The sequence below is a fragment of the Metarhizium album genome (assembly GCF_000804445.1).
Source record: "Metarhizium album ARSEF 1941 chromosome Unknown scaffold_1, whole genome shotgun sequence".
In the NCBI taxonomy this organism is placed as follows: Eukaryota; Fungi; Ascomycota; class Sordariomycetes; order Hypocreales; family Clavicipitaceae; genus Metarhizium; species Metarhizium album.
The window spans coordinates 2996924-3018503 of NW_024467575.1; the positions used below are offsets into that span (position 1 = coordinate 2996924).

The window sequence follows — 21580 nt, forward strand, 5'->3', positions numbered from 1 at the left end:
TTTGATGCGCTGCGGGGTCTGAGGCAGGCCAAGCTTGAACGTTCCTTCCCGTTGCCCCTCTCGATTGAGCAGTTCAGCTGGTGGCCGCCGCCATGCGCATCCTGGCAGGAGCTTTTCAACGCTGACCTGGAGCCCAAAATTTTGAAGGCTGACTTCGGCTCGATTTCGACCGTCACACTCTACGCTATCAAGCTCCATCCATTTCTCTCATCACGCTTCATCCTCACTCCTCTCCTCGCATCACTGTCTACGTCTCTGTTCCTACCTGACAGCTGCGCAACTTGTTCCGCCTCGCGTCAGGGTCCAGCCGAGCTTGCCTCTGCATTGGTATGTGCAGCCTAAACCACCTTCGAATCTCTGCAAGGTGGTTGAGCAGACGATCCCACCAACGCTAGAGATGAATTTCTTGGTAACGGTTTGCGCAGAAGAATAATTCGGATCGAGCACTTGAGGACAGAGAAACCTGGAGACACCCCGAGGCTCCATTTTCACACCAATTCGTCTTTGCCAAAGCTCACCATGTCCGCCAAGTCGATCGCCGAGGCCGATGGCAAGGCCATCCTCAACTACCACCTCACTCGTGCTCCCGTTATCAAGCCCTCACCGCTTCCCCCGCCGACCAAGCACAACCCTCCTCCCAGATTGGCTTCGCTGCACTTTCCCGAGGATGCTAATGTCGAGGATGTACTGAACCAAGCCGAGGTCACCTTCCCTTGGCTCCTCCAGCCCAATGCCAAGTTCGTCGCAAAACCCGACCAGCTGATCAAGCGTCGTGGCAAGAGTGGTCTTCTGGCTTTGAACAAGACTTGGCCCGAAGCCAAGGCCTGGATCGCTGAGCGAGCCGGAAAGGAGCAGAAGGTTGAGCACATCACTGGCGTCTTGAGACAATTCCTCGTCGAGCCCTTCGTTCCTCACCCTCAGGATACTGAGTACTACATAAACATCAACTCTGTCCGTGATGTAAGTGAGCTCACTGTCTTTTCATTTCCCTTCTCCGTCTCGTCCTCCGAATAGTCCAAATTTTGGCCATGAACATTTGGGCGCTGGTGGTCCAAGACACTACGGCATCGTCTCGGACCTCCTGCCAGGATATTTCACACGTACTTGACTTCTTTTTTCTTGTCGCACTCAAAAAGAAGGAAGCAAAACCAATTTTGAGATGGTAATTTTTCCGTTGAATCCTTTGTGCTGGTCACAGAGCGGCAGCTGGCCATCTTGTGTCGATGCAAATGTTGGGGGTTCTGGAGGCGGCTCGCATCGGTCGCTCACTATCCAGCTTCAAGTGCGGACGGGCGAACGGATGTCACCACAGGGAGGGTCCATGGTCAATTGCCCTTTTAGATCCCGATCCCTGGTGTCATGCAGTGTTTCCAAATCCCATAGCAAGACTCTACAGCGGCCCTTGATCCAGCCATTTCCCTGTGATTGGACCGTTCTTTTTGCTATTCCCGTCTTAGTCGTGTTGGGTGCTAACTTTTGATTGCCTCTTAGGGTGACTGGATTCTCTTCACCCACGAGGGTGGTGTTGATGTTGGCGACGTGGATGCCAAAGCAGAGAAGCTGCTGATCCCCGTTGATCTTGAAGAATTCCCTTCAAACGAAGAGATTGCCGCCACTCTGCTCAAAGAAGTTCCACGCGGCGTCCACAATGTCCTCGTCGACTTCATCAGCCGGTTGTACGCTGTGTACGTTGACTGCCAGTTCACATACCTCGAGATCAACCCCTTGGTCGTGATTCCCAACGAGGACAAGACTTCTGCTGCCGTCCACTTCCTCGACTTGGCTGCCAAGTTGGACCAGACTGCTGACTTTGAGTGCGGCGTCAAGTGGGCCATTGCTCGCTCTCCCGCTGCCCTTGGTCTCACCAACGTTGCTCCGGCCAACGGCGAAAAGGTCAACATTGATGCCGGTCCTCCCATGGAGTTCCCTGCTCCTTTCGGTCGTGAGCTGACCAAGGAGGAGGCTTATATTGCTGAGATGGACGCCAAAACTGGTGCCTCTCTGAAGCTCACTGTTTTGAACCCCAACGGCCGTATCTGGACCCTGGTTGCCGGTGGCGGTGCGTCCGTCGTCTACGCCGATGCCATCGCCGCCGCTGGCTTTGCCGACGAGCTGGCCAACTATGGTGAATACTCTGGGGCTCCCACAGAGTCTCAGACCTACCACTATGCGCGCACAGTCTTGGACTTGATGCTCCGCGCCCCCATGTCCGACCAGGGCAAAGTTCTCTTCATTGGTGGCGGCATCGCCAACTTCACCAATGTTGCCAGCACCTTCAAGGGTGTCATCCGTGCTCTGCGTGACTACGCCACCCAGCTCAACGAGCACAATGTCCAGATCTGGGTCCGTCGTGCCGGACCGAACTACCAGGAAGGCCTCAAGAATATGAAGGCTGCCACTCAAGAGTTGGGCCTCAACGCCAAGATTTTCGGACCTGATATGCACGTTTCCGGTATCGTGCCCTTGGCTCTGATTCCCGGCAAGTGGGAGCAGAGCAAGGCCGAAGAATTCAAGGCTTAGATGCGTAATTTACGAAGGATGTATGAAACAAACGGGTGGCGACTGGCGGTTGTGCGAGGGCGTAGGGTGTGTGTCGAAGCGAAGGGAGGGATTGTAGACGGGTAACGCTAATCAGTACCTCATGTTTTGTTGTTGTAATTCCTGCAAGCTAGACTACTCCGTACGGAGACACGGAGACAAGCGAGATATTCCAATATCAGGCCCTGACGGCTGCCTGGACAGACGGCAAGGGACATGTGTGGGCTAGGAGACGGGCTGGGGGGATGACGGCTCAAGACACGGATAAATCAAAACCACGCACTTACATATCGTTTCCACTGCCATGTCATGCAGTACTCTCCCCAGTATACGTGTGACTTTGATTGCCACACGTCGAGGTACAAGCATGATTGGATTGCCAAGAGCGCAGGACAGAAGAATATTGCTCGTCACGCCGAAGTGCGATGCAGTGCCAACAACATCAATGGTTGATGGACCAAGGCGGACATGCAGCGCAATTGACGATTGCGTCACTCCTGCAAATAGAATGCACAACATATCTTCGTCGCCGCCGCCGCCGCTGCTCCCGCCACCTCTTAACTTATCACACAGACCCAGGATGCATATGTTTGTCAACGGCTACGTGCATGTCTCACCAGTAGAACCACGTAGGACACACCAGCACAGCAGGGCACGGAGTAAAGGTGTCTTTTCTTCCACCCTGTTCTGCTCCTGCTCCTGCTCGGCCCCTCATTTTCTTCCCAAAGTAATACATAATATCCAGACAGCTACTCCGTACGGCATACCACGAGCCTTTTTTATTTTATTTTATTTGTACTTTTTTTTTTTGCTTTTTTTTTGCTTTTTACCAAACCCGCCCCCGCACCCCCGGGTTTTCTTCCCCTTTCGACAAAAGTATCCAAGGAGACGACGAGAACAGTGTCCTACTCCATCCATCCTGTACGCTCTCGGCGCAAAAGATGACCTGTCACGTTTGCATCTGGTCCTTTTCCCCTTGCCCCTCTTCTCTTCGCCCGGTTTCTCTTGTTTTCCTGCCTTTCGCCACACTGGCCCCCTCCCCTGCCCGCCGGGTGCGTGATGTCATGGCACAAGCCCGTCTGTGTGTTTGTTCGAAAAAAGAAAAGACGAGACAGGAAGGAAAAAAAGAGCCGTGTGTCACCTACAACTCGAGGTCGTTGTTTGCTGCCCCCGTGTAATGAATGAATGAATCCGTGACACGATACGGCGGGGGAGGGGGGGAGGGGAAACCAAAAAAATCGAGTGAGAGGGAATTGGCCAGCTGTTGTTTGCGAACGCACAGCGGCCATACTCCGTACTCGGTCCGCCTGTGGTGGCAGCCGAGCGGTTTGACGGGCCGGCATGGCATGGCATGGGCATGGGCATGGGCATGTATGTTGGACTTTTCTAGGACACACGGAGGGTGGGAAGACGTCTGGCCTTGCTGCGGCCTACCCTTGGAGGGGAGCGAAATGGTCTTGTTTTCCTTTTTTACATGTATAAATAGTGCTCCGTACCTGGGGACCTTTCCTTATACCCTTTTCCAATTCTTGAGACCAAGAAGAGAAGAGACAAGATCAGGTCATCGAGGCTGAAGCAGAAGCAGAAGCAGAAGCAGAAGCAGAAGCGCCACGGGCATCACTTGCAAGCTGCGAGTCATTTGTGAGTTGTGGCCCTCGCCCCTTTTCTTTCCTCGACTGGTCCGGCTTGCCCGTGCGGACGCTGGACGCATGTTGACGAGGAAGACGGAGACGAAGACGAAGACGAAGACGAAGACGAAGACGAAGACGAAGACGAAGAAGAAAAAAGGCAGGAGATGAACGACATTCCCTGCTGCATTTCTTGCTGCCGCGCCATCGACCACGGCACGCACGAGTTTTGCGTGCCCTGCGATACGGGCTCGGCGTGCACGACTTCTCACGCGCGAAGCAGGTCCCGCGAGGACGAGTATCGGCGTCCCTTGCGCGGGTATGCCCAGACGGACAAGGCTCCCGATCCCAAGGTGGCTGAAAAGGCGGCCGACAAGGAGGTGAAGGAAAAGGAGAGCGAGAAGAAGTGACGGGCGTCGCGGCAAGAGGTGTGCGTGGCGGGACGGCGATATTTGCGGCATCATGTCATAGTCTGTCACGGGCCGGTATTTGCAACCGACGCACAGTTTGCACACATGTAAAGAATGCAAAGGGGACGTACGTCTTGTCTTGGTACGGAGCACTCGTTCATCGCCCAGGTTCGCACACACTCGTGTAGACGTCGTCGAGCAAAGGCACCGCCTTCTAGCTTGCCATCAGTCCCTCCTGTACTGGTGTTGTTGCTGCCGGCCATGCTGAACAACGTGCCTTCGTCTTGGGGGACGGGGACGGCGCTCAGGCCCGTGACTTTCTTGCCCCCCTCGGAGTCGCGGGCCCGCCGTCTTGACGTGGCCGTCGCGGTCGGGCTGGAATTGAGGTCGTCGTCGGCAAGAGCAAGAAGCGGCCCGGCCCGCGGCTCCTGGGGAGACGCAATCGCCCTCGTCGGCAGCCTTCTGCAGTCCATCGTGGCTCCAGACTGGCTTGGCGCGGTCGAGGTCGCGCAGGAGGCGAGTTGACGTGTTCGCCTCGTGGTGAGGCTGGAACAGTAACCCGGGTTCGTCGGTCGAGGAGCGACACCGGTCCCCGTTCATTGGGTTGCGTGGCGTCGTGAAGTCGTGACCACGACCACCCCGAGGGGACTCGATGCCGCGACACCCGTAATCGCCGCTCCAGGGAAGCCGGTGCACGACGACAGACGCTCAATGCGATTCAGGACGCGAGACATGCGCCGCATTCGCATTCGTCGATTGGTCCAGAGATCGGACTGATTATGTCCGTTCCTGCGTCTGCTGCCATTGATCGTCGGACTTGCCAACTTCGTTCGCTCCGTCCCCACAATGCGGTCGACCGGCACGTTTAGCCGATTTTTTTCCTTAGCTGCCGATGAGACCCATGGCGACATTGCACCCTCACATTTTCCAACTGCCGAGTGCGTGGCTCCAAAAGAATGCTTTTGCGTAAAGTTGTAATGATTGTTGTCTTCTTGAGGCCGACCCAGTCGGTCAGCCATCAAAGGATCAGGTCCTGCTGCCTGCCCACACGTGACCCAACTGGCTTGGCTCTGCTCGGTCCGACTCTCACATCTCAAGAGTTGCAGAGTCACCATTTGTCGCAGTCAAGTGCCGACCGCTGTTCGCTTCCCGAGCAAGACGACCGGTCGGGCCGTGGTAACCAAGAAACACTGACATCTGGTAACTCGTTACATCATTTTACAAGTTCTGCAACCGCGAAGGAGACAGGACAGCCGGCAGGGCACCGTATCGATATATCCCACACCGCCTTCCCAGTCTAGACCGCCCACCTAAACGCCCAAAGACACCAGCCAACCCACCAACCGCCCAGATCTGCACGTTGCTCTCGCCATCATTCCCATGCTCCGAGTCCGTCGCCTGCTCGCCTCCCCAGTCTTCCCAAGACTGATCCGAGCCCACAACCACCGTCATTTCCTCACAATGGCCACCCGTACGTGCGCAGAACCACCAACCACCCCGTCACCACCCCACGGCGGCTAACCCTTTCGCCATCAGTACCGCCAGACCGCCGCCCGGTCGTCATCTCGGGCCCCTCAGGCGTCGGAAAGGGCACCCTGTACAACCGCCTCTTCGCCCAGCACCCAGACACGTTCTGCCTGTCCGTCTCGCACACCACCCGCTCCCCGCGGCCTGGCGAGACCGACGGCGTCGACTACCACTACGTGTCCATGGCCGACTTCGAAGACCTCATCGCCAGCCAGGGCTTCGTGGAGCACGCCCAGTTCGGCGGCAACCGCTACGGAACAAGCAAGCGCACGATCGAGGAGCAGACCAGCAAGGGAAAGGTCGTGTTGCTCGACATCGAAATGGAGGTCCGTAATGCTCCGCCGGACCCGGACGCAGGCCCCTTACCCCCCGCTGACTTACAGTAGGGCGTCAAGCAGATCAAGCAGTCGAGCATCGCCGCCCGCTACGTTTTCATTGCTCCTCCGTCGCTCGAGGTCCTGGAAGCCCGTCTTCGCGGTCGTGGTACCGAGGACGAGGCTAGTATCCAGAAGAGACTCAGCAGGGCCGTCGTCGAACTTGACTTCTCAAAGACCCCTGGCGTCCATGACAAGATCATCGTCAATCATGACCTTGACAAGGCCTACAAGGAGCTTGAGGCGTACATCTATGAATCCTCGGACTAATGACCCTGACGAACGTTACACTAGAAGTGATATACTGCACAAACATGACCTTCACCACAAAGAATCAATATAATAACGTGAGCAATAACAAAAAGTAGCTAGCTTTGCAACAAGATTTGTACAACGCTCAATATACATGTATATATCAACGTCATAGACAAGGTCTGGCACATGGCATAAACTAAAGGGTACCAATGTCATTTTCACATCAAAGTTTCATTTTTCCGGGTGACGAAGCCAACTCCAGCTATTCTTAGAGTGGAAGGTATGAAGGTCTGATTAAAGACTAAAGAAAAATTGCAACAATAGCTCGGGGCCGAGGCTAGTAAAGACAGCAAGAAGACGCAGGGGACAAAAAAAAAAGAGCCTTGGGCCTATGGATGGCGGGAGGGGAATTAAATTTGGTGCCGGAGCTCCCATAAAGTCAATACGACTCGGTTCTGACGTGCTGAGGCTGATTGCTCTGGATCCGGAGGCTGGTCAAATATCCGCCTCTCCTGCTAGGCGCTGACGACACCATCCACGATCCTTTTTGAAAACCAAATAAAGGGCTTTTGTCAGCAAGCCCGAATCGCACCATAATGTGGCATGTGACCAACCTCTCCAGACAAAGGATGTCACTGCCCTTTCTGTATTCACATGACACCGTGAGAAATATTTCAAGTTCGTAAGGAATTATTCGGCGACATGAACCCTTAAGCTCCAAGCGACGCCGTTGCTCCCTCGCCAGTACAAGATTACGCAAACATTGGCTTAATAGCCGTTCATGGCCATTCTTTGCGAGCTGCGGCTCAATTCTCGGTCCGCAGCAGGACTGATGGGTCTGCTGTTCGCGCCGCCGCCGTGTGCACTGCTCTCCTTGAGGGCCAACAGCTGCTTGGCACGGAAGGTCTCGTAATGGATCTGGGAAGTAGTTTCGATAAGATCCTGAAGATGGGTTCGGAGGAGAAAGTTGCGGAGGTAGACAAATTCGCAGTGGTTCTCGTCCTCCACATTGATGACACCCCACCGGTTCTGGCGACCGCGGACCTGTTTACCATCGATCATTATGGACTTCTCGGAGCCAACAACGGCAAATGGAACGAGGCCCTATTTCATGACTTAGATTCTGTTGATTCCGTCCAACATGTTGCAAGACTTACCTTGATCTGGCCGTTCAGGGACCGCTCCTCGTCATCAAACTCCTCATTATCATAGGGGTACATCTTAAGATTGTGGAAAGCAAATTCCTCCTTGATGCGCTCCTTGAAAGCCAGGCGCTCCTCAACGGTCAATGTATCAGCCTTGGCAATAACGGGAACAACGTTGACGACATCGGACAGCTTCTTCAAGACAACGATATCAATAGGCTTCAGCGAATGACCAGAAGGCTGGATGAAAAACAGGCAGCAGTGAATGCGGGTGTCCTGAATATAGCGTTCTCGCTGAGCAGTGAGCTCCTTTCGCAGGTAAGCAGAGTGCTGGTCCTTGATATACTTGACAATGGGATCCCAGCAGCGGTCGTTGTTGACTAGGTCGCCATAACCAGGGGTATCGACGATGTTGAGCCTCAAGCGAACCCCATTCTCCTCAATGATATGGGAAACACTCTGAATCTCGGTAGTCGAGCGAATAGCCTCATCAGGCTGCAGACGGCCCTTGGAGTCGATGAGGTGCGAAGCAAAGATGGTGTTGATCAGGGTTGACTTGCCGAGACCAGTCTGGCCTGCACCGTTGACAAATGGTTAGCTGTAGTTTCATAACCTAGGTACTGGATTCGCCATCGACACGTACCAACGCAAATAACGTTAAACTGGAAACCACGCTTCAAAAGCTTTTTCTCAATCTGAGAAGTAATGCTGTCGAAACCGACGTGGCTCTTAGGGAAGATGGTGTTTGCGGCAGCCATTTTGTAGATTTGGTAGGCAGGGGGGGACGGGATGCGACTAAAGAGGGACGACGGTAACTGTTGAAATTGAGATGTCAAGATCCCGAGCCTATTCCAAGAAAACCGAGAGATATCTGCAGGATGGATGAAACACCACGAATTACGACAGCAGATGTGCACGATCGAGGATAGAGCGGGCGGCGGTCGATGAAAGTAAGTGCCTGCCGTTCCTGCCCAATCCCAAGCGATGAGTACCAAGAAAGGGGGAAGGGGCATCTGGGGGCATTGCTGTTCCCAATTACCTTCGAGGTTGGTGCAGACCCATATTTAATTTGTGCGTTTGATTGGCTGGCAATTATCAACCAAGCCACCCACACAGAAAGCTTTGGGCAGGCTTTTATGGCAGTGGAAGGTGAATTTGCCATATGGTGAGAGCTTCAAGATCTGGTCCAACTGTGCGAAACTCAGACTTGCGAGGACCAGCGGACACGTCATTATTTCGTCTCGGTGTCGCGCTACCGATAATCTCCCCAGGGTCTCCAGGTCTACAACCCTAACGCTCTGATCGACGATCATTTCGAACCGAGGTGCATAGTCGATCCGGATTTCAATAATCCTCAAAGATGGCTGCTGCTACGGCATCAATACTCCCTCGACTGTCCTCCCCAACAACTGTCTACACGCTGCGCTGGGCGACGTTCTATACTAGATGCCTCAACATACGACCGTTCCCTGCGTTCTCGATTGCGGTGCCGGGAGTCAGTGTGAATGTTCCAACCTTGCTGGGCGATATTTGGGAGTCGGTTCTGCGCGCGGTACCCAAGAATAAAGTGTCACATTCTCGTAAGCGGCATAGACAAATGGCTGGGAAGGCACTAAAGGATGTGAACAGCCTGTGCAAATGCCCAGGCTGTGGAGAGACAAAGAGAACGCACCGACTATGCCAGAGATGTCTCGAAGGTACGCTGATACGATTTTTTGCGGTTTGTTGCGTATGCTGATGGTATGGTTAGACATGAAAAGGATATGGCGCGACGAATACCCTGTGAACAAACCCTTTTAGCCAGATGTTAAGGTGCAGGGGATTCATCTATCAACTGTATCAAAAGCCTTGTATATCAATTTCGGTCAGGTCTGCATGCTGTTGGCGTTTGGTTAGGAGAGTCTTTGTATAGCGCACATAGATCGTACAGATAAAAGCAATCACTCTCGACCCATGGGAGACTTTATTATGTAGCCGTGAAAAGAAAATGTTTGCACCATTGAACCTATACCGGCTTTATTTTGATGTCATCATCTCATCAGTGAGGTCGAAAATTTTTGGGGATTTCAAGCTCAAACAAGGACATACACTAAATGCACCTCTCTCCACCATAATAGAGGCAAAGAACAAAATTGCGGTCGCGGGATGACAGCATGTTGTGGTGCCATCGCCGTAAACTCGAAATCCTGCCCCACCATGGTCGATGTGAGAAGCGTCCTCCTACATCCAACTCGAGAGTCAAGACAACGCACTCCGAGCCTTGTGGCCGCATGTGCCAGAGAACATGGTGGGCACCATTCAAAATTTTGAGACTCGCGCGAATACTTACCGTACCATCTAGTCGAGGCAGTACCTGACAGCCCATACTGTGGATGATGGTATGTATGCCTGCCGAACCTGCTCTGCCATTGCTACAGTCACTGAGGTTGGCCCGAACTTTCCACCAGTAGCTAACAGCTCGTTTTGCAGCTCATATCACAGATATTTTCTCAATAGCTACAACGCCCAAGGCGGTACTCTCAGCTGGCGGATCGTCAACCCTCCACGTGCACGACACGACAGACCCTTCGTTCCCTTTGAAGCAGTCCATCTCTAACGCGCACAAACTCGGCTGCCACCACATTTGCACATCGAGAAATGGAAAGGTCGCAGCAAGTGCAGGCTTTGGCGGAGAGTTGAAACTTTGGACAGTAAATCAAGACACTGGTGAATGGTCAAACAGTGGCGAAATCACCGGACCTGCAGTCAAACCGGGTGAGGTGTGGGCTTTAGCACTCAGCGAAGATGGGTCATATCTGGCTAGCACGACAAACGACGGACGTATCAACGTCTGGGACCTTACGGATGAGAGTAAACCAAAGATTCAAGAGTACGAGACAGGAAGCGCTGGGTCAGGCAGCTTTGGGATGAGCGTCGATCTCAGCAGAGATGCCAAATACACTGCCAGCGGTCATCAAAATGGAGCAGTGTACATCTTCAACAACGACACGGGAAGAATGTTACATGCCCTATCAGGTATGTGATGCTGGCTTGCAAAAGAGCTGAGGGGGAAGGAGAAAAGGGGGAAAACGAAACTGACACGTGGCAATACAGGACTAGCAAAACCTGTTCGAGCAGTAGCATTCTCGCCTGCTAGCTCGAGACTTGCTGCCGCGGGTGACGCAGGAGTCATTGCCCTGTATGATATGAAGCACGGTGAACATGTGGGCAATTTGACCGGCCATTCTTCATGGATTACGACAATCGACTGGAGTGATACTGGGGAGTTTCTACTCAGCGGGTCAATGGATGGCAAAGTCAAGGTATGGTCAATTGAGCGCAGTGCTTGTGTGGCCACACACAGCGAGACAGACAAGGCATTGTGGACGGCGCGCTGGCTTCCCAAGTCGGGGAAAAGCGAGTTGTTCTGCACCGCGGGTGCGAATAGAAGTCTGTCCTTCTACCGCGAGGCAACTGGAGCCTAGAGGGAGACAGACGACATCAAACACTCAACTGGCGTGAAAGAAATCCAATAACTGTGTCCACGTATTTCCGTTGACGTCTATGAAGCTGTTCATCACGTGACGGCGCTCCAGTCTCGCGTTGCCCCGCCAAAACCAGTTCCTCCGGTTACAGCTTAGCTGCCAACAGCGACATCCGTCAGCCAGCCCACTTCCACCGCCTCGCACCGTGAAATCATTTCGCAACCATTCCCGCTCCTCGAGAGCAACTCGAATAGCAAGCATCCATTTTATCATTTTGGAGCATCTGAATAATTTGATACCGAACCACCATACAATATCGCGATACCGTTCCATATTTTAGGACAGAAGCTCAACACCACGTCATGCCTACCTCTCGACGATCAACTGGCGCAACCCGCGGCCGTACCGGCCCTGCAAGAGGCCAATCAACAATCAGTTTCGCCAGCAAAGTCACAAAAAGCGTACCAAAAGATGTCAAGAACAATCTGGTAAAGTCTACAGCCACCAAGATCGACGTCCCAGAGAGAACGAAGCCCGTGCAGAAACAGGTTGAAAAGGCTGTCGAGGATGACGCAGACGAGCGGGAAGAAGAGGAACAGGAGGATCCAGAGCCCAGGGAGGAAGTCCCGGATAAGACAGAGGCTGAGCTAAAGGCCGAGAAGCTCACCGACTCGCATATCGATAAATACTGGAAAGATATTGAGAAGGAACGCAAGGCGCCGAGGGTCCACCAGGAAGGATTGTCCGTGAATGACAAGATTTTGCGATACTTTGACGTCAGCTCTCAGTATGGGGTAAGTATTCATTTCGGCTGGCTTTCAAATGGCCTGCTGATGACTAACGGGTGAGTAGCCTTGCATTGGAATCGACCGCATGAAGCGGTGGCGCAGAGCCGAGCGGCTTGGCTTGCGGCCTCCCATTGAGGTTCTTTCCGTGCTGCTTAAGGAGCAGAACAAATCCAACAAGGAGGCGGAAACGGCACAGATGGACCACATTCTCAACTCTATTGCTGTTGGATCATAGGCGCTGCTTGCGACGACGACGCATGGGGGGGTTGAAAGCACGGAGAATGGCGGGCGTTGGTGGCGTGTGGGTTTTATTATTTCAACAAACGAATAGTTAATGTGTATTCTACTGGTCTAGTCTTTTCTAAACTCTTCATGTATCAACTCAACGACTTAGCTATGAATGGAAAACCATCTATGTGCCCGGGTTCGATCGATCGATGTCTATGGTGCTAGACCTATCTAATACCAAATGCTTCTCGTTCTATGGTGAGGAAACGGTTCTTTTCCCGCAGCTTCCAGTTCTTTCATGCGGTCGTAAAGGAAGAAATCGATCAGAATAGCATTGACGTGAGTGTCTGGGTGTGCTCGAACAATTTCGCGTCGTATTAATTCGACACACCATATACTGCAAGCTGCGAACCCATTTCTTCGCTTTAGCACGCAAACACGCACCCTTCTAGGATTAAAATTGCAAACTCACCTCTTAATTGAACCTCCCAGCAATCTCCGCTTTTAAACATCTTCTTGTCCTTGATGGCCGCCGTAACGGGCGGACTGCAGCACAATGCGCCTAGAGTGATCAGAATCTGGGGTATGCGGTAGTCGGCAAACATGGTAATTTTGTCAATGTCCCAAAAGCTGCCATACGACTGGCCCTCAAAGCAGGCCCATATATCTGCAACTAGAATCTGAGCCCGCTTCAGGAAACGCACGGGTTTGCTTCTGCCCTCGAAGTAGTGTTCGTCACGGAAACATGAAAAGTCCCCGGCGAGGAGGTTGACGAGTTGGGCTGCTGAGCCATCGGCTGCGGCTATAACATTTTCGAAGGAGCAGTTGTATCGCTGAAGGAAGGGTTAGAACCATCAATGCCTTTTTTTTCCTCCGAGGGGGAAAGGAGTGGGAAAGAGACGGGAGTATTCTGGAGGAAGCGGTTGTCCGTGGCCTACTTCATACAAAACCCTGCCGCTCTCTCTGAGACAGGCTAGTCGTTCTTGCAGCAAAGGCATCTCCTCTTCTGTGGACGATCTGAAGATGTGCCGAAGGGATTCCAGGTTGCACTCCTGCTCGTCTTGCCAATAGTGCGGATCAGTGATTGGGATGTCTTATTCCGGCGCGTCAGCATATTGTTGGATCCTCGGAGACAGAAGCAAGGTCAACTCACTCTCGTCCAAAGCCCTCTGCAGAGCCGCGACGAGGCTCCAATATCCAGTCCACCGCCTCCCCCTGTACTCGATAGCAAACCTCTCGTCATCCGGCAACTCGGACCAAAAGGAGAAATTCAGCAGATCCATGGTAAAAATGAAGGCCACGGTGGTCTTGTCTTTCGCCTTGGGATGAAGCTCGTGCTCTGACCAAGTGGCAGCTGAATAATGGTTCTTCTGCATCTGGGCATATATCGTTTTGGCAGCATTCTTGGTAGCCCGCATATCAATGGCCATATCAATGCCTTGGTCATAAACATACTTGGCGCCGTCTAGAACACCTGTGTCTGCCTCTTCTCGGAGGTCCAGTTCACCCTGTAGATGCTGGCGGAGCAGATCGAGAAGTTCAGGGTCGGCTTCATCATCAGACATTCTGTTTGTCCTGGGAGGTCGTCCTTCCCGGGGGCTGAGTCAAAGGCCGGTGTGAAAGGGCGGTGCGTGCGGCGTTGCACTACGTACTCGGGAAACATGCAGGATGAAAAACAAAGATTGACCATAATATAAAATCGAGATGACGGTATATCCAACAATTTTGGCAGTGTTACAGCTTGCTTGGATTGAGAGAAGAAACAAAAAAGCCCAGAGCCGGTTCCCGGCGACCCCTGGTCCAATCGGGCCTCTCGGTCGCGCAGAGGACTCTCTCAGCTTTGTTTGTATTAGCGTCCATGGTGATCAAGGTGCGTTTCGCGATGGATGGGAGCCAGAGTCAATTGAGCGACATCTACGACCAGAGCTAAAAGAATCATGCACAGTATTATCGCAGGGATCCTAATGCTGACCCAAATGCGTCGTTGTGCAGGGTATTTCCCTCGTCTTTGCTGATACGTGCTGCATGCACTCATTCTGTTGGCGAACTGGCCGCGGAGACAATTCCATTCTGCGACCCACATGGGAACGACCCCTGGCGCATCCGACGGGATTTGATTGGTCGCAACTCGTCGCTGCCATTCAAGCGTCACCCGCAAGCGCCCAGCAGTGAGTGAAGCAGGGTCTCGAGAAACAGGCTCCGTCCAACATTAACATTAACAACGTTCGCATGCTCCTTTCCCCGTCTGATAGCGGCTTCACCTCTTCAGCTATCGAGCTCATCTTTTCGAGAGGCGATAGCGGCGATGGAGGCCTCGGAAAACGCCATTGAACCCGCCGCGCCGTTGGCAGCCGTGCCAGCTGCGACAGCTGATTCTGCTGCAGGTCAAGCAGCTGGGCAGACTGTCAATGCTCGAGAACAACAATCACAGCCTCAGCAGGAGTCTTCCCAAGACCCTCAACAAAAATCTGCGCAAGCGCCAGCCCAAAATACGCAACCACGGCAAGGCCTGCCTAGCCGTCTCCCACTCACAGCCCAACGTTGCCCACGAGCGATGCCGCGCGACACTTACAACCACCAGTCGCTTGGGGCGTCTCTAAACTCGTCTGTGAAACAGGTACGGCGACTCTCGGTGTCCTAAGGATCCTATGTTTTCCAGGGACTGTTGGCGATGAAGTGAATTTGGTCGCATGACTCGTGATGGCCCTGTTGAATTTGGTGCATCGTCTTCAAGGATTGCGACTTACGACTAGAGGGAGATTTGACGTGTGAAGGCTGACGCTATGATCTTTCTCAGGCACGAGTATTGATGGTCGGTGCAGGAGGCATCGGATGCGAATTGCTCAAGAATCTGGCCCTTACGGGCTTCTCAGAAATTCACGTTGTCGACCTTGATACAATCGACCTATCGAATCTGAACCGACAATTCCTATTTCGACAGGAGCATATAAAGAAATCCAAAGCTCTGGTATATATAGCACGCAGCTCAGTCACCATGGAACGGGACGAAAAGCTAACAGGTGGACAGGTTGCCAAGGAAGTCGCCGAGAAGTTCAATCCACACGTCAAAATCGTCGCCCACCACGCCAACATCAGAGATGACCCCTTCGCTGTTTCGTGGTTTCGACAATTCAATATCGTCTTCAATGCACTGGATAACCTGGAAGCTCGGCGACATGTCAATAAAATGTGTCTTGCCGCCAACGTACCTCTGATCGAAAGTGGCACTACTGGTTTCAATGGCCAAGTTCAAGTTATCAAAAAGGGCGTGACAGCATGCTACGATTGCACTGCCAAGGAGACACCCAAAACATTCCCCGTCTGCACGATCCGAAGCACGCCAAGTCAGCCCATTCACTGCATTGTCTGGGGCAAGAGCTATCTGATGAAGTGGGCGGACATCACCGCGTAACCAGAAAAACGTGAATTGCGCTAACAGTTTTGCAGCGAAATATTTGGCGTCAGTGAGGACCAATCTGCGTTTGATCATTCAGCGGATGCTGAAAACGGTACGTGGGCTCTGTTTCCGGTGGCTACAAGTTCCTACATCTAATGCCAACATCACAGCTCACGAGATCGAAGAGCTCAAGAAAGAGTCCGAGGCTCTGGAAAGGATTCGGGATGCGGTTGGCACTGAGAATTTCCCCCAAATGCTCTTCGATAAAGTCTTTAATAGCGACATCGAGAGATTGCGATCAGTCGAGGACATGTGGAAGTTGCGTAGAAAACCTGAGCCTCTGCATTACGGCGCTATCCTAGCTCAAGCTACTGATGCTATTGCATCAAGGGACGATATTTTGAGCGATGATCAGCGGGTGTGGACCCTCGAAGAGAATCTTGTGGTGTTCAGAGACAGCTTGGATCGCTTGAGCAAGCGAATATTGGACATTAAAAAGAAAAAAGACCCATCCGGTCCTGAGCCAACAATCAGCTTTGACAAGGACGATATTGACGCGCTGGATTTTGTGGCTTCATGTGCCAATATCAGATCAACCATTTTTGGAATTGATCGCAAATCACGATTCGAAATCAAGCAAATGGCTGGCAATATTATCCCAGCCATTGCCACTACAAATGCTATTGTCGCCGGTCTATGCATCTTGGAGGCATTCAAAGTTCTTAAGGGAGAATACGAACAGGCCAAAGAGGTAGGAGTGGAAAGGAAGTCGTGGTTCTAGTCAGCCAGATGCTAACTATTTCCCAGGTGTTTTTGCAACCATTTTCCTCAACCAGGCTTCTCGGCTCAGATACATCGCGAAAGCCCAACCCAGAATGTCCAGTGTGCAGTGTTTTCAATGTCACGATCAAGGTTGACCTTTCCAGGGCAACACTGAATGATGTTGTGGAGGACATTATCAAGAAACAGCTCGGTTTTGAAGAGAAGGAGTTTGTCCTCAACAACGAGGTTGGTATCGTGTATGATGCGGATGAGACTGATAATCTACCGAGAAAGCTTTCGGATCTTGGTATGTACATGTGATGCAATTTTGTGAAAAGGGAGGCTCAGAAACTAACATTTTTACAAGGCATCAAAGCGGGAAGCTTCCTCACCGTGATTGACGAAGATGACGAAGAGCCGTTGGTTAATATTGTGATGAATATTGAGGAAAGGTATGTGGTATTGGACAACCGACTTCAGTGACGGATAGTCTCTTACTTTTTGGTAGTGCTGTGGGGATCCAAGATAAGCCTGTTGAGGTTGGCTTTGAGGAGAAACCTGAGATTCCTCGGAAGCCCAAGAAGGCTACAATTGCAACCAACGGTGAGCCCAATGGCGTCCAGCAAAACGGAAACCATCCAGGTGCAGATGTGCAAAGCGCGACCCTCAAAAGAGCCCATCCAGGTGATGAGCAAAGTAGGGCACTCAAACGAGCCCATTTGGACGACAATGTGCAAGGCGGGACTCTCAAACGAGCCCACACAGGTGACGACGCGCAGCTGACGAGAAAATTGAGGATCACCGGTGCTGAGGACGATCATGTTTTGCTTGTACAAGACGACGACGGTGGCGCAATTGTCATTCCCGACGACTGAAGTGGAACGGCATAAGAGGCCAGGTTTTGCTCTTCCGCTCTTCGTTTCACGCGGCACTCAATCCACCATCGAGATTGAGAACACAGTTATTGGCAAATCCATTGGAAGCCAAGAAAATTGCAGCATCTGCTACTTCAGCAGGATGTGCTACGCGGTTGAGTGGCGTATCTTTCAAATACGCCTGTTTCAGTTCTGGTTTCAGATCTAAGTAAAAGGGAGGTACCATTGGCTAGGTTAGTTTTAATTATTCAGCTTGCTCTTTTGCAGTTTGGCATTTTGCGACATCAAGGATAGGATAGGAGGGTGGGAGGGGCATTTGGAACAAAACAAGATGGAGAGGAGGGAAAGTTCTTACGATCCCACATGGAGCTCTGCACCCAACCTGGTAAGAGAGCATTTACACGGATAGATTTGGCGGCCATTTCCCTGCACAGAGCACGGGTGAAAGCTGCATTCGGGCGAAGAGGTTAGTCAGGCGGCCAATTTTTTTCCATCCTCTTTCTTCTTCTTCTTTTAATTTAGGGTCAAAGTTGGCATCCGGCGAAGAACAAGATGGCGCGAAAGGGATACGTAGGTAGATATGACGGCTGAATCACGCAGATGTGTATATCGGACGTACCCACGACGCCTGCCTTTGACGCGGCATATGCAGTGACACCCAGGGCGGATTTCGTAGCCATCAAGCTGGAGACGTTGATGATGCAACCTGGCGTTTGATTTTCCTTTGGTTAGCCTCGTGGGACATGGGACGTGGGACATGTGCTGCTGCTACGGCATTGTATTCTGGCGCTGAGCCGGGGGCGGGCGGGCTTCCTACCATTTGGCCGAAGCCTGGCGTGCTTGCACACGAGCATGGTAGCCAGCAGGTTCGTGTCAAGAATACTCGCGAGCTCGTCGTCCGGAGTTCTTTTCAAGAGGGTAGTCTGAGAAACGCCGGCGCAGTTGACGAGGATGTCTAGTGGCCCAACCGTATCGACGTGCTGAGGACGCGGTCAAAATAGGCAAAACGGGCAGGGCAACGCACTTACCTGGGAGGCGCGAGGACCGAAGACATGGCCTATGCTGGCCCTATCTGCGACGTTTAGCCTTATGAACCGGTGGCTAGCAGGTGTATCGGCCGACGAGTTTCCCCCGTGAGGTGCTGCGTAGGACGCGAGTTGAGGCTCAAGCCTGGACTGTGCTTGGAGGGCTGTCCGGCCGAGGAGCGAGACGACTGCTCCTTGGGCGGCAAAGGCTCGGGCTATGTGGATGCCTATGGTGCCCGTTGCGCCGACGACGACGGCGTGTCTGCCTGCGAGGGAAGTCATGTGTGGGCTTGATGTGTGCTGTGATGTGGGAATAGAGCAGAGAGGTGGGAGGATGCTCCGGATCGGGTTAGGGTTGGCCACGTAAGTAAGTAGCTTGGGGTCGCCGTCGCCGTCTGGTGGCTCCGACCAGCATCCAGACATGGACCCTGGAATCGTGCGTGGTTCATCGTCAACCGGCAACCTGGTCCATTGACCAAGCGATTGTGCCGCTGCCGTGTCTCCATTTTCCGCCACTATAGCATCCCCTAAGCAATCTATTTCTACTAGTACTACATCCTTGGTGCATGTATCGAACATTCCATCGACCTTTGGGCTCTTTTCGCATGCGACCAGCCGATCCTCAGTCGTCTCTCCCTATGTTTCGTGCCGTCTGGCTCTAGAGGGTCCGGTCGCCCTACATTCCTCTGCCCCTTGAACCTCACCTCAATGTCGGCCGTCTGAGTCCACCAAGCGCCCCCAATTGACGACAATCCAAGCACAGGTCCGCCGCTCATTGCCTGCGAATCCATCCCACCATGAGCGGCGCGCGACGCGATGCCAACGATGCCCCGCCGCCGCCCACCACGTCTCCTGCCCGCAAGGCCGACAACGTTCCTGATGCCGGCTTGAGGAGCATCAATCACTGTGAGTATGACCGAGCGGCATACAAGACACACGCGCCGAGAGGGGAGGAATCCCTCGAGTACTGGACCCGAGTTCCAGGAGCATTCGTCGCATGTAGCTGACGACTTGCCGATCCAGATAAGCGAGCTCTTCCGCGATGGCGATATAATCTTCGGCAACAGGCCATACCGTTGATTCGATGGGAGACCCCGTATTTGGCCTGGATGCAGGACAAGCTGAGGACGCCTGCGTTGGATAGTTACTTTGCCATCACAGCCAACCTGGGCACCCATACGTTTTTCATGGTTGGCTTGCCAATATGCTTCTGGTGTGGCTGGGCGTCTCTGGGCAAGGGGTATGTGGCATTTTCGCTCTCTGCGTCATGCTGTTCTATTCGCATTGCGTCGACGTGCTGTCCCTGTCTCTGTGCTGACTTCCTCTCAGCCTGGTGCACATGCTTGCTCTTGGCGTCTTTTGGACCGGCTTCATCAAGGACTTTTACTCTCTCCCTCGACCGCTCTCGCCGCCGCTCCATCGAATCACCATGTCTGGATCTGCTGCTCTGGAGTACGGCTTCCCTTCCACGCATAGCGCCAATGCGCTCTCAGTGGCCGTCTACGGGCTCCTCAGCTTGCGCAACCCCGACAACGCTTTGCCCCCGGCAGCCAGGATGGTTTTGGAATGCCTCTCCTACTTTTATGCGGCCTCCATAGTCTTTGGTCGCCTGTACTGTGGCATGCATGGGCTCCTGGATGTTCTCGTCGGCTCCGTCATTGGCGCTGGCATCGGCCTAGTGGAATTCTACCACGGCCCTTCGTTCGATGCCTTTATGCATTCTAGCTCCTGGATAGCCCCTGTAGTTGCGGGACTTGTCATTATCGTCTTTGTACGCATACATCCTGAGCCGGCGGATGATTGTCCCTGCTTCGATGACAGCGTTGCCTTTGCCGGCGTCATGATTGGCGTTGAATTCGGAACTTGGACGTATGGCAAGATCCCGTCGGATCCCTGGGAGGCCCATGCCTACGGGGAGGGGACGGTTGACGTTGCGCCCCTGGGCCTTTGGGTCAACATTGCGCGAATTGTATTTGGAGTCTTGGTCATCTTTGCCTGGCGGGAAACAATGAAGCCCGCTCTGCTCAAGTTCCTGCCTCATCTCTTCCGTCTTATCGAGAGGCTCGGCTGGGATCTGCCACGAAGGTACTTCACCCCCGCCAGTGAATACAAGTCGGTGCCTCCGGGATCCCGCCTGGACACCTTGTTTCCCAAGGCCTCTGACTTTCCTCGAATGGTGGAAGGTATCCGGCATCCTACGACTCGCGGGCGAGCCGTTTCTGTTGGTCCTCAAAGCGCTGCGGATGCGTATGAGGCATTGGCGTACCGGGAACGGAGACGCAGAGAAAGCATCAGCAGCAACCAAAGTTTACGAAGCAAATCTAGTAATATAGATCTTCAGGCTCAAGAAGAGGACAACCCCGGAAAAGCGGCAGAGACGCCCGGAGTGCAGAAACCACCCAATCCCCGTGGTCATGAGAAGGTAGATGGTCTCGAGGAGAGTGAGCTTGATGACGAGGAAATGTTTTCCCGTCTGGTCCGTCCCCGTGTGAGGTACGATGTTGAAGTCGTCACGAAGTTAGTAGTTTATGCCGGTACGTTGACGACAATGCTGCTAGCAGTCTCCTGGGCCGTGCGTCTTGATGGCAGTCATGGGTGCAGGTTGGCTGACCACATATAGGAATTGCATGGTTTGCGACAGCGCAGATCCCAATCATGTTTGAGTATGTTGGTCTGGGGACGAACCACCTCCAGCGTCATGGGCAATGACATGGCCAGGGCTTCGTTCACTTCACGATTTGCAGCGGCCGTTCTCGCATGAAGAAAGCACTTGTTTACGAAGTTGTCGGTGCCGGGTCAGGTCGGTTTGGTAAGCGGGCTGCCGACTGACGTCCGAGACTAATGAATGCAGTAGTAATATAGTAAATAGCGTTTCGCCCATGATAGAAGGTTGCACATTTGCAAAATCGATGACGGAACTGTACAAATGCTCCTGGCACTGCCGAACTGTGCATAATTCCAATGTACAGTAATAAAATGCCGTGATACCAGGGTCAAAGGTTTTGTGGAGACTCGGGAGGCTTGGGGTTGGGACAGGGATTTTAATGGGCGACACGAACCGGCGCGGTCGACGCGTCGACACGGAAGGGCTGGCTTCATCAAGCCGGCTCATATCAGCCTCGAATCCGGATCCGCCCAGCACGACGACGACAAGTGCCTGCAAG

General features: G+C 53.0%; 9 protein-coding genes across 9 annotated transcripts; 6 read left to right on the forward strand and 3 right to left on the reverse strand.

Annotated features, from left to right (window-relative positions):
* Positions 1–519: 519 nt before the first annotated feature.
* MAM_00849 (ATP citrate lyase) lies at positions 520–2520 on the forward strand (the record flags this gene model as incomplete). The annotated part of the gene is made up of 2 exons (XM_040819648.1): positions 520–960; positions 1492–2520. 2 exons carry the CDS (start codon positions 520–522, stop codon positions 2518–2520), a joined length of 1470 nt encoding a protein of 489 aa, XP_040682913.1.
* Positions 2521–6037: 3517 nt separating this feature from the next.
* On the forward strand, positions 6038–6747 carry MAM_00850 (guanylate kinase; the record flags this gene model as incomplete). Its single annotated transcript, XM_040819649.1, has 3 exons — positions 6038–6047; positions 6113–6429; positions 6490–6747. 3 exons carry the CDS (start codon positions 6038–6040, stop codon positions 6745–6747), a joined length of 585 nt encoding a protein of 194 aa, XP_040682914.1.
* A 753-nt stretch (positions 6748–7500) lies between these two features.
* Positions 7501–8635, reverse strand: MAM_00851 (cell division control protein 10; the record flags this gene model as incomplete). Its single annotated transcript, XM_040819650.1, has 3 exons — positions 7501–7836; positions 7890–8452; positions 8521–8635. 3 exons carry the CDS (start codon positions 8633–8635, stop codon positions 7501–7503), a joined length of 1014 nt encoding a protein of 337 aa, XP_040682915.1.
* Positions 8636–10073: 1438 nt separating this feature from the next.
* Positions 10074–11341, forward strand: MAM_00852 (WD40 repeat-like-containing domain protein; the record flags this gene model as incomplete). The annotated part of the gene is made up of 4 exons (XM_040819651.1): positions 10074–10082; positions 10219–10255; positions 10374–10892; positions 10971–11341. 4 exons carry the CDS (start codon positions 10074–10076, stop codon positions 11339–11341), a joined length of 936 nt encoding a protein of 311 aa, XP_040682916.1.
* Positions 11342–11703: 362 nt separating this feature from the next.
* MAM_00853 (DNA polymerase delta subunit 4) lies at positions 11704–12364 on the forward strand (the record flags this gene model as incomplete). The annotated part of the gene is made up of 2 exons (XM_040819652.1): positions 11704–12135; positions 12194–12364. 2 exons carry the CDS (start codon positions 11704–11706, stop codon positions 12362–12364), a joined length of 603 nt encoding a protein of 200 aa, XP_040682917.1.
* A 418-nt stretch (positions 12365–12782) lies between these two features.
* On the reverse strand, positions 12783–13922 carry MAM_00854 (uncharacterized protein; the record flags this gene model as incomplete). The annotated part of the gene is made up of 2 exons (XM_040819653.1): positions 12783–13159; positions 13511–13922. The coding sequence occupies 2 exons, from the start codon at positions 13920–13922 to the stop codon at positions 12783–12785; spliced, it is 789 nt and encodes a 262-aa protein (XP_040682918.1).
* A 740-nt stretch (positions 13923–14662) lies between these two features.
* On the forward strand, positions 14663–17391 carry MAM_00855 (Molybdenum cofactor biosynthesis, MoeB; the record flags this gene model as incomplete). Its single annotated transcript, XM_040819654.1, has 7 exons — positions 14663–14974; positions 15155–15747; positions 15805–15866; positions 15925–16505; positions 16562–16823; positions 16884–16968; positions 17025–17391. 7 exons carry the CDS (start codon positions 14663–14665, stop codon positions 17389–17391), a joined length of 2262 nt encoding a protein of 753 aa, XP_040682919.1.
* Positions 17392–17437: 46 nt separating this feature from the next.
* On the reverse strand, positions 17438–18698 carry MAM_00856 (3-ketoacyl-(acyl-carrier-protein) reductase; the record flags this gene model as incomplete). The annotated part of the gene is made up of 5 exons (XM_040819655.1): positions 17438–17595; positions 17747–17839; positions 18011–18097; positions 18209–18371; positions 18420–18698. The coding sequence occupies 5 exons, from the start codon at positions 18696–18698 to the stop codon at positions 17438–17440; spliced, it is 780 nt and encodes a 259-aa protein (XP_040682920.1).
* Positions 18699–19213: 515 nt separating this feature from the next.
* Positions 19214–21125, forward strand: MAM_00857 (PAP2 domain protein; the record flags this gene model as incomplete). Its single annotated transcript, XM_040819656.1, has 4 exons — positions 19214–19322; positions 19440–19656; positions 19746–20950; positions 21037–21125. The coding sequence occupies 4 exons, from the start codon at positions 19214–19216 to the stop codon at positions 21123–21125; spliced, it is 1620 nt and encodes a 539-aa protein (XP_040682921.1).
* Positions 21126–21580: the final 455 nt, after the last annotated feature.